Consider the following 10,333-nt stretch of genomic DNA (forward strand, 5'->3'; position numbering starts at 1 on the left):
TGACAAAATCAAACAGGATTGATGAGTTTAGTCATGTGTGAGTATCAATCATAGGATTAACTCATAATAGATTCAAGCATTTTATAGGCTATTTAAGCACTATAATTTGCAACCATTTGAAAGAAAATCGGTTAAAAACCACACACACACCAAACATTTACCAAACTAGAACGATTAATGGCATAGGCAGATTTTAAGCAAACTATCGTAGCCGCTACATATTTAATAACCTTTTGTAGCCTATGTTGTTTAGCATAAAACTGCATCTGCTGAATTAATACACGTAAATAAATAATGTAGTTTACAATTCTCAACATGACGGGACTTCCTGCGAACATGCGATATACGGAAGTGCAGTGGGTGTCTTCGATTTCTTGGAAAATGAGCAAAGGAGAACATAACAAAATTAAGTTTATGTCTTTTTTTCAACAAAGTAACGAAGCACGTGTTAGCTGTATTCTCCATTCGCTTCCCTCGAACAGTCTGACATGTTGCCATTGATTATAAAAAAAAAAATGGCCACAGAAGAAACATGCGCGACTGCGAGGTAAGATATCTAGCTAATTTCTCCCTGACCGGTTTGGATTAGCTCGGTTGATTTTCGCCTCCACTCCCTAGTAGAAGATGTATATTGTTTGACAGAATTGTTTTACAGTCATTGTGGAAGGTTGGTTTAAGTTTTGTGCATGTAGCCTATTTGTAGCCACCCACAGGTGATAAACCAAGTATATTCGTCCTATTCAGGTACTGTTAAATTAAATCCCACACTGGTAGCCTACTTACTTGGCTATTCATTTTTGCAATCCGGGAGTCAACAGCTTCTGAAATTATTTGCCTAACCAATAGTCTGTAAACCAAATTGATCTTGGATCACTAAAGTTAGTCGTTTGTCACAACCTTTTAATGAGTAACTAAACTCCCAATCCCTTTTTTGTGTTCATCCCTATTGTTAATGTTCACGAATGGCTAAACTCACTAATACTTCTCATGATTCCGATTTAAATTTGCAAAAGTGTTGTTTTTGGTTATTCAGTGGTAAATCCCAGTTCTTTCGTCCCCTAGTGGTTAAAATCTTGCTGAAATGTTTGACAAACGACTGCCTTTTCGAGCTATCCTGATTTACTATTGTGAGGGGATATTGTGAAATAGTAAGAGTAGTAGTCTTCTGACGTATGTCATCATAGATTTTAACATTTGAGTGTCAGACTCTAGTGTATTCGTAGCTTCACTGTTTTCTTTTTATTTCAGATCGAAGAGGATGGCTTGAAACCCACTGTCCTGCTTTATGACTTGTTCAGTAGGAGCCCTTCTCTTCGGTTTTTCCTTCACACTTGTGTGTGTATTTTTGTATTTTTTGACTCTGTAATGAAAACACATTTTGTGGTACAGCTGTACTGTTCAAATGTTGTCCACCTGATTTCCCTTTACCCTTGGGTTGTTTGATCATGCTTCGTAAAAGAGGCTGCTTAACTTTTTGTGGTGCCTTTTTATTCGTCACTTGGAATGCCATACTGGTCCTTATTCTTTGGGGGCGTGGTGCACCCTCTGGCCAGCTTCATGGACAGGTGGGTGGAGAAGATAAAGAGCTAATTGGAGCCCCAGGTGAGGGGGGTTCGGATGTAGCCGGAGATGTATTGCGAATGGTTGAAAATGTTGAATCTGAGCTTGAAATGCAAAGAAAGATTCTTCTTCAGATACAGAGTCAACAGTCACTGTGGGAGACACAGGAAGAGAATGACCAGAAAGACAGTCCTCATCAAGTTGTCATTCCTATATTGGTTATTGCGTGTAATCGGGTCACCATTAAACGCTGCCTTGACAAGCTCATTGAATACCGCCCCTCAGTTGAACTTTATCCAATTATAGTCAGTCAAGACTGTGGACATGCTGAGACTGCAGAGGTGATTGATTCTTATGGAAGTCAAGTCACCCACCTGAAACAACCAGACATGTCTGATATCTCTGTGAGGCCAGAACACAAGAAGTTTCAAGGCTACTACAAGATATCCAGACACTACCACTGGGCACTCAACCAAGTGTTCAAAGTTCTGTCCCATTCCTCTGTGGTTATTGTGGAGGATGACTTGGAGGTAATTCATCTATACTGCTCACACTTCCCACATTTTACAACATGGGACTCAAATTCATTGATATGCTCAAAACACATAATATATACAGTATATATTTTTAAATACTTAACTTTTCATCATGATGATAGTGTGTGTATAGCTTTACCAGATTGCTTATTTTCTACCTCAATTGTAGGTGGCACCAGATTTTTTTGATTACTTCAGAGCCCTACACCCGATGCTGAACTTAGACGTATCACTGTGGTGTGTCTCTGCCTGGAATGACAATGGTCGAGACGGCTATGTGGATCCTGGAAAAGCAGACGTCCTGTACAGAACTGACTTCTTCCCTGGGTTGGGCTGGATGCTGCTAAGGAAACTATGGGTAGAGCTAGAGCCCAAGTGGCCCGCTGCATTCTGGGATGACTGGATGCGCCAACCTGCACAGCGTAAAGGTCGAGCTTGCATCCGCCCAGAAATCTCCCGAACTTTAACCTTTGGTCGAAAGGGAGTGAGTCTGGGACAGTTTTATGACAAGTACTTGCGTTACATCAAATTGAATTCTAAACATGTGCCTTTCACCAAACTGGACCTCGCTTACTTGGAGGAAAATAAATACAAAGAGCTATTTGAGAAGGAGGTTTACAGTACACCTTTGGTGACCTATGAAGAGATCAAGCAAGGTCATCTGACTGGAGCAGGTCCCTTTCGTCTGCAGTACTCAAGCAAGGACAGTTTCAAAGTATTTGCCAAAGGTTTTGGCATTATGGAGGACCTTAAGTCAGGTGTACCACGAACAGGATATAGGGGTGTGGTCAGTTTCTTGTACAGGGGTAAGAGAATCTTTTTGGCACCTCTTCCTGGATGGAGCCACTATGATACAAGCTGGAGCTGATAACCAAACTTAATAGCAGGAATGGATGTAAAGATTGTAATTTCAAATTGAGGAACCAAAAAGTATGGTAGTAAAGGAGTGTATATGCGCACCAATGAATGCTTGATAAGATAAATGATGTACGTGCTGAGCGGTTATCTGATGTCCATTTGTAAACTATACTTACCCTTAATTCTCAGGTTTTTCATCTTTACAATATAGCTATATTTGTATGGATCTAAACATCTATAGAACAGCTAAATGTGTATTAAACAAACATGTATTTTTATATTGCCAATCATACATTAAATTTGATCATGTTTGTTTTATTTGGTCACTTGTGTTAGGTACACATCTCTTGTCTGTGGTGTGGCAGTGCCAATTCACTGCAATGATGGCAACATCTCAGGAGTGGAATTTAGAATTTCTCCCTCTCAACACTAACCTTGCGAGATAGATATCACAACCACGCAAAAATCAATCTTGCCAAGCTCCAAGTTATTTGTGACCCAGAGTTGTTTGGAGCAATCAGCATCATATGAGCAACTACTGGCAGCTACAGGCATGGTTGAAGTCCTTGATAGATGGTGATAGACATCCAGTCACCTGCCAAATATTTCCTGAAAGTGCCTGCCCTTTACCCAACAGTTTCCAAGGACAACTTCCAAGATGGTTAAGTGTAACAAACCAACTGGCGAGTCAGATTATATCAACACTGATGTAAGCTATGTTTATATTGTGAAACTGAAAGTACTCAGACAACTTCAGACTGTTTACACACTTGTTTGTTGTGTCATAAATTACTCTACACCAGTGCATCTTATATTGAATCTTGAGTTGTTTAAGTATACTTCCAGTTGTTTGCAACGGTAACATAGCTTAGTTAAAACCACTTAACAGTTACATAATTAAGGATTTTAATAATCACAACTTGTAAACTGTTGTGTTTCTTGTATAAAGAGTTGAAAACTCTTTATTTATTTTATATTACAGTTGCTGGCGAAGTCAATGTTACTATCACTAGATAGTTTCTCCTGTTGCATTCATACAGTGTTCCTGTTGCATTCATACAGTCAATTTTCCTTTATAAAATTATTAAGAGTCAATCCACACAAAGGGGTCATTTCTTTTTAAATAATGTTATTCCTGATGTTAACTGGAAGAGATCTTGGCTCTACAATTATTGTATCTCATAAACAATAAACTATCCATGTCTTTTCCATACAATTAATCCAAATTGTTGTTAATGGTGATGAACTTTATGTAGTTTCTGTGGACACAGATTTACTACCTTACCGTTTCTATATTTTGGATAGTTATGTAGGCTATATATTTTCATTTTGAACTAAGCCTACTTATGTTTTTGAGATCATGTTAGAAATCCAAATAACTTGTAGATACCTTTTTTTATTCTTATTGGTGAATATTTTATTAACAAACATTTCTTAAAATTCTTACCAAAGATTTGAGTTAAATCTTGATCCCTAGCTATAACAAACAAAAAAAGTTATAAGCTTCTTAGATGTTATATTGAGGCTTTAAGTTGCAAGAGTGATTCTTCACTTTTATTTGCACTGTTTCTTTATATTGAGTTGACTGTTGACTTGACCTGATTATTAATTTTAGTCCTCTTGTTGTCCACTCTACCCGTTTTCTTGTCAACATGCGGATATGTTGTAAGAAATGTACCTTATTGTTGATTTTGATTTTTTTTAAATTAATATATCAATACTATAAATAAAAAAAATATATCGTAAATACTATTTACTCAACGTAGCCTACCTGTGTGTTGCCTTTTAACCAGAATCTGTTTGGCGCTAGCTAGCAACGCCTGTCGGAAGAGATGGATCTACAGTGGTCTAGAGTAGAGAGGCAAACGATGATGAAAAGATACTGTATAGTATTCAATAACAATTTGATATAGATAGTTATATGTGCAGTTCGCATACTGTCACCTGCAGTTCCCTCCGTTTAATTTAAATAATAGGCTAATATTTACATTAGCTAGCTAGCACTACTACTACATTATGAATTTAGCCTAGCCTTGTGGTTAGCTTAGTTAGCTATCTAGCTAACTTGAGTTCTGCCTTGTCATATAGCTTTATACCTTGCTATGGATACCGTAATCAAAGAACAAGAAATTAATAGGATCATTATCTTTGACTTCTACATATAATACATAAAATAAAACGGAAAGCAAAGCCCTGGACGTCAGCAACCTGTGCACCTAAGTTGGCTAGCTAAAATAGCTAGTTGAATTTGAACTAGAATGGAGCCGAGGGATTTGCGTGAAAGTCCTGCCGGTTCCGGAGGCCCCGAAGTCGGGCATTGGAGAGAACTTCCTGGAGAAGATATCGAAGTGAAGGAGGGTGTATTTCCTGACAAAAAAACAAACGCAAGCAAAGAATCTGTTGACATGGACACCTGCAAGGGACTTGAGCGCGAGGAGAAACGGATGTCTAAAACGGGTGAACAATACAGACACGAGGATGAATTAGACCCCAGAATTCAAGTGAGTACATTCCTAATGTTATTGAACATATTAATTTAAACCGTTATCTGGAAAACTCCCGTCGGTGATGCAATCTGCTTTCCTCTTTCAGCAGTCATGAATAAACTATTGTATACAGGAAAGATACATTTGCATTATTATATGGTAGTTCTCTGTAGTTCTTACTGTTCTGTCCAACTAATGGAAGTAACCCATTATGTATTACAGGAAGAGTTGGAACAACTGAACGAAGCCAGTGCAGAGATCAACAAATTTGAACTCCAGTTGGATGTAAGTGAAGAATACCATGTTATTCTCTGACTGACCTCATCACTAGTAAATTTACATTTAGCAACTTTTCATTGAAAAACATTTATCAAAAGTGTGCAGTAAATAAGGACTGTATTGTAATGTAATTGTTTTTACTTTAGGATGCCAGATCAGGATACAGGAAGATTCTTACTGACTCTGCAAGGAAGCTTAATGCTCACAGCTTGCAACTTGGTACCTGTATAGAGAAAGCCAGGCCCTACTATGAGGCTCGTAGACTTGCCAAAGAGGTATACTAATGTTAACCTAGTGTAACTTGTTGCCCAGTCTGGCTGTGCTCATTTGTGTCTGTATGTAATTGGCTGTTCATTTCTCCAAGGCCCAGCAAGAGACACAAAAGGCTGCACTTAGCTATGAGAGAGCCGTTTCCATGCACACTGCTGCAAGGGAGATGGTGTATGTGGCAGAGCAGGGACTGCTGGCAGACGGCAGGAACACCCTGGACCCCACCTGGCAGGAGATGCTTAATCATGCCACCTCTAAGGTAAAGTAACTCTTCAACCCATATCCATGTAGACACTTTTAAACATATCTGTTTCAAGAATATTCAAATAAAGTCCTGAACATTGTCCTATATTACAAATAGCTGATGACTTGTAACTGAGTAGATGTGGTTTCTAGGTCAATGAAGCAGAGGAAGAGCGTCTGCGTAGTGAACGGGAGCACATGCGTGTCACCCATGCCTGCCAGGAGGCAGAGGCCCGGGTTCAGACCTTACAGAAAGCTCTCAAGCGGGTCATCGTCAAGTCCAAACCTTACTTTGAGCTCAAGGCCCAGTTCAACAACATACTTGAGGTAAATAATACATTCTAAACTTAGTGTTTTTCTTTTTGCCTTGTAGTCTGCACAGTAGCTGCACCTAGAGCCCTATGAAATAATTGTATTTCTCATTTTCCGGAATGCCCTTTTTAAAATCTTTATTTAAAAATTTTAAGCACCAGCAGGGCCATACTAACAGAATAAATATGTGTAAATCTTTCAAAGAAAAATACAACTCATCTGTATGAGAGTGTTAGGCTTTTCCAACTGTCTGTCCAACATGATCAACTTTAATTCAAGACCAGGGATATTGCTGTTATATAGGCCTACCACTTGTAGTGGAATGTACTCAGTTAATGTCTGTTCTTCGTCCTTCTATTTGTCTTCGTGTCACTTCAGGAGCACAAAACCAAAGTGATGCAGCTGGAGGAAAAGGTGGCCAAAGTGAAATCCTGCTACTCTATCGCCTTACGCAACCTGGAGCAAATCAGTGAGCAGATTCATGCTCAGAGAGTGGAGGACCAAGTTGAGGGAGGATCAACCACAACCTTTGGAGGACGGAGTCCCCCTGTGGGTGCGGAGTCAGACAATGTCATGGGGGCAGAGGGAGTAGCCTTTAGAGTAGGGACAGCTGAAAATGAGAGGGTGGATGGGAGTGAGATGGCAAATGAAAAAAACAAGCAGGAGGTGAAATACATTGAGAGAGCTGAGACCGAGTGTGGAAGGGAGACGGAGAGGGCGGGGTCGGATTCCCTTTCCGTGTTCAGCCTGCAAACAATTGCATCAGACTTGGAGAAATGTGATTCCGTTGAACACCTCGGGGACTTCAGCGATGTGGGCAGTGTGACTGGGGAGGATGGAGAGAGAGACGGGACAGGAGGGAAGGACAAAAGGAATAGGCTAACTGAAACTGAAACTAAAGAACGCCAACAGCAGTTTCTACAGCAGCATCACCGAAGTTTCAGTTTGTGAAATCCGAGTTCATTTATTCTAGTTGAGAAAAGAATTGTGTAATAAAAAGTAGGCGGTCTAGTCAACTGTAATGGTAAGAATTACAGTATAAAAAAGTATGAGAAGGGATGCTGACCTGATATAAAATATTACAATCTTAAACAATATTTACACTTGTAAACCCATAAGTATGCTGGCTGAAAATGTATATCAACTATATGACAGGATTGGCCTTGCTGAAATTCCTATTCTTAATTTTTCCTCTCAAGAGTTGTGTAAAGTATACCTCATTTTGTTGGTTAAGACATGGGAAAAGCACTTTTTATTCTGCTCAAAGAAAGAATGACTCAAGCCATTTTTGTCACCCCACTTACAGATATGATTGTAAAAAGTTTTAAGTAAGTTATAGTTGTGACTAACGCTACACTTACCTGATAGAAAGATACTCCCATGTGAACGAAGAGATTCTTAATACAATGTTGATCCTTCAATAAAAACAATGTTCCATGGGATAGGTATAGCTTGTTCGGTTCCCGCTCTGGATTTTGCCTCGGATAAAATCATCTGCTAAATTAACCCATTATATATTTTAGTTTTAGGGTTTCGTAGAATGGTTAAGTGGCTCCCCAGTTTGACATTTAGTTGGCTATGTCTGCTTTCATGAAAAAAGGGAACACAAACCATGGTAAACAAACCCTTCATTCTGTGAATACAGAAGACAAACATTGCTATAATGTTGTAATAGCTGAACGCTAGTTAGGGTTGCATACTTTTTTGTTTTTAATTATCTGCTGGACAGAATTCCTATGCATAATCAAAAACATTTCATATTATACATCAAACATCTTACCGAATGCAAATTGAAACCGATTGAAAATTGCACAAATAATCAGATTTCAATGATTTGTGTTGCATGATAAAATACTTATTAGATTGTTCCTTAATCTATGCTGTTTAATCTGAATTATGAAATACGTCTTATCTGATTTTATCATATAAACTTATGACATAATGTACACTAATGCCTGATGTAATCTTAAACATGCTATAAACTGTATGTGATCTAATGTTAAAACTGCCCAAAATGTTAAGTCACACAACTTCCATCACCAAAACATATATCTGGCTGCTCATGGGTGTAATTGTAAAGAACATTTCGACACCTAATTCTTAGAAAATGACTCAGTGGACCCTAAGGGTAATTATTTTACTGTCTGACAACATACTAAAGACTAATTAGACTAATTATTCTAATTAAAAGGACAGCAAAGCTTTCAGACATATTTATTTAGACGTTTCTAATGGGTTTTAGGATCAAACCGTGCACCAGACAAATTGTTGAAAGTTGATCATATGCATTTTTTCTATAATTTATGTATAGCATTTCTGTTTTCATGTTTACAAAACAAAAGGTCTGAAATGTATTTGTTTTGAACAGAAAACCCCCATTTCATATGAAGATGGCTTTGATCTTACTTAATTTGAAATGAACCTTGAAACACCACACGAGTCAGTGCCTCATGACGTGTATCACTGAACTGATAGTAGCCCTATCTGGTGAAACTGACCAATTTAAGTAATGTGGAACAGCCGTTTTGAAAGAAGTAATTTGAAGTGAGAGACAGAAGAGGGAAAACATTTTATTCCCATGCTTAAAATAATCAGTAGCAGGGCCGGAGTGGGACTCATTTTCAGTCCTGGAGTTTCATGCCTTAGACCGGCACACTTTAGTTCTCGACTGACTATATTAAAATAATGTAATTAAAACCTCAGAATATAAGTCTGCAATAGTGCACTGTTCTCTGCAGCCTTGTAATTCATTGTATTAAAAAAAAATCTCATCATTTCCAATTCAGTGTAAATACCGTAACCTAAGTTTTGCTTAATTTCTCACCACAAATCTCCCCTTTTTACAAAGCTTTCAAGTCAAGTCAGTTTCATTAATGTATTGCTGAATCATCAGGTATCATTAATTATCTCAGGGCATTTTTCATTGAAAAGGTGTACACACCATGCTCTTAATTACTATTAGTTCTTGAACACTTTATCTGCACAATGACACCTTGCCATATTTGCACTATGTTACCCTTTTTGTATTTTTATATTGTACTGTAGGTAGGGGGTTAAATATTGTCCAAACAACCTAAACTAATTCCCCTATGGTTTAAAGGAAGATGGGAAACTTAACAGTGTATTAGCATGAATCAAATAATGCCAATACAAATAGAATTACAGTTACCGGTATTTGACTCTTTGGGTTAAAGGGGTCATTGATATACACCCAGGTATTAAACCAAAACGATTGCATTTAAACTTGACTGTAGTAGACCAATGAAAGCTAGGTGTGGACACTGTACAAACATGGCAGACACACTCACCTGTGAGACACACAGCCGGTGCACACCTTGGGCCACACTGTAGATCCAGCAGCCGAAGAAGATGGGTTAGTAGAATACACTCTGCCACGTCAATCCTGTATGCTTCAGAAGGTCTCCTGTTGCATGTTCCATCAATGAATTCAAAACAATACTGAGATCTGATCCCCACAGCTGACGCCTATTTATAGAAGCAGGACCATCATTAGGATGTTATAGAACATGTGCTTTTAGATTGGTGCAGTGGGCAGGCACTTGACAGATACATAGAGGTTTTATAGTACTTGTCTTTTGTAGGCTGTAGGCATGTGAAACTTTGGTCCGTTTTCAGGACTGCTGATATTTTGGATCAGAAGGCTGTCGTTTTCGACCTGTCTGAGTAGCCTACGGGCAGGCTAACTGCATTAAAATCGCATGCCTTTGAACCTTTACATTAGTATAGAATAGACTTTATTTGTCATTGTGCATTAGATACTCAACGAAA

At 38.4% G+C, this 10,333-nt stretch overlaps 2 protein-coding genes across 2 annotated transcripts; both read left to right on the top strand.

The window, feature by feature from the left end:
* The first annotated feature begins 330 nt into the window (after window positions 1-330).
* On the top strand, window positions 331-3,258 carry mgat1a (alpha-1,3-mannosyl-glycoprotein 2-beta-N-acetylglucosaminyltransferase a). Its single transcript, XM_062465311.1, has 3 exons — window positions 331-547; window positions 1,249-2,090; window positions 2,266-3,258. Exons 2-3 carry the CDS (start codon window positions 1,446-1,448, stop codon window positions 2,962-2,964), a joined length of 1,344 nt encoding a protein of 447 aa, XP_062321295.1. The 5' UTR covers window positions 331-547; window positions 1,249-1,445; the 3' UTR covers window positions 2,965-3,258.
* Window positions 3,259-4,756: 1,498 nt separating this feature from the next.
* Window positions 4,757-8,933, top strand: sh3bp5la (SH3-binding domain protein 5-like, a). Its single transcript, XM_062465310.1, has 6 exons — window positions 4,757-5,455; window positions 5,663-5,725; window positions 5,866-5,994; window positions 6,084-6,248; window positions 6,386-6,559; window positions 6,923-8,933. Exons 1-6 carry the CDS (start codon window positions 5,213-5,215, stop codon window positions 7,493-7,495), a joined length of 1,347 nt encoding a protein of 448 aa, XP_062321294.1. The 5' UTR covers window positions 4,757-5,212; the 3' UTR covers window positions 7,496-8,933.
* Window positions 8,934-10,333: the final 1,400 nt, after the last annotated feature.

This window comes from Osmerus eperlanus, chromosome 7 (genome assembly GCF_963692335.1).
Source record: "Osmerus eperlanus chromosome 7, fOsmEpe2.1, whole genome shotgun sequence".
In the NCBI taxonomy this organism is placed as follows: domain Eukaryota; kingdom Metazoa; phylum Chordata; class Actinopteri; order Osmeriformes; family Osmeridae; genus Osmerus; species Osmerus eperlanus.

Coding starts and splice junctions, on each gene's coding strand:
- mgat1a (XM_062465311.1), top strand. CDS start 1,446: ATGCTTCGTAAAAGAGGCTGCTTAACTTTTTGTGGTGCCTTTTTATTC. Junction 2,091..2,265: donor TTGTGGAGGATGACTTGGAG/GTAATTCATCTA, acceptor CCTCAATTGTAG/GTGGCACCAGATTTTTTTGA.
- sh3bp5la (XM_062465310.1), top strand. CDS start 5,213: ATGGAGCCGAGGGATTTGCGTGAAAGTCCTGCCGGTTCCGGAGGCCCC. Junction 5,995..6,083: donor CTCGTAGACTTGCCAAAGAG/GTATACTAATGT, acceptor CATTTCTCCAAG/GCCCAGCAAGAGACACAAAA. Junction 6,249..6,385: donor TTAATCATGCCACCTCTAAG/GTAAAGTAACTC, acceptor TGTGGTTTCTAG/GTCAATGAAGCAGAGGAAGA.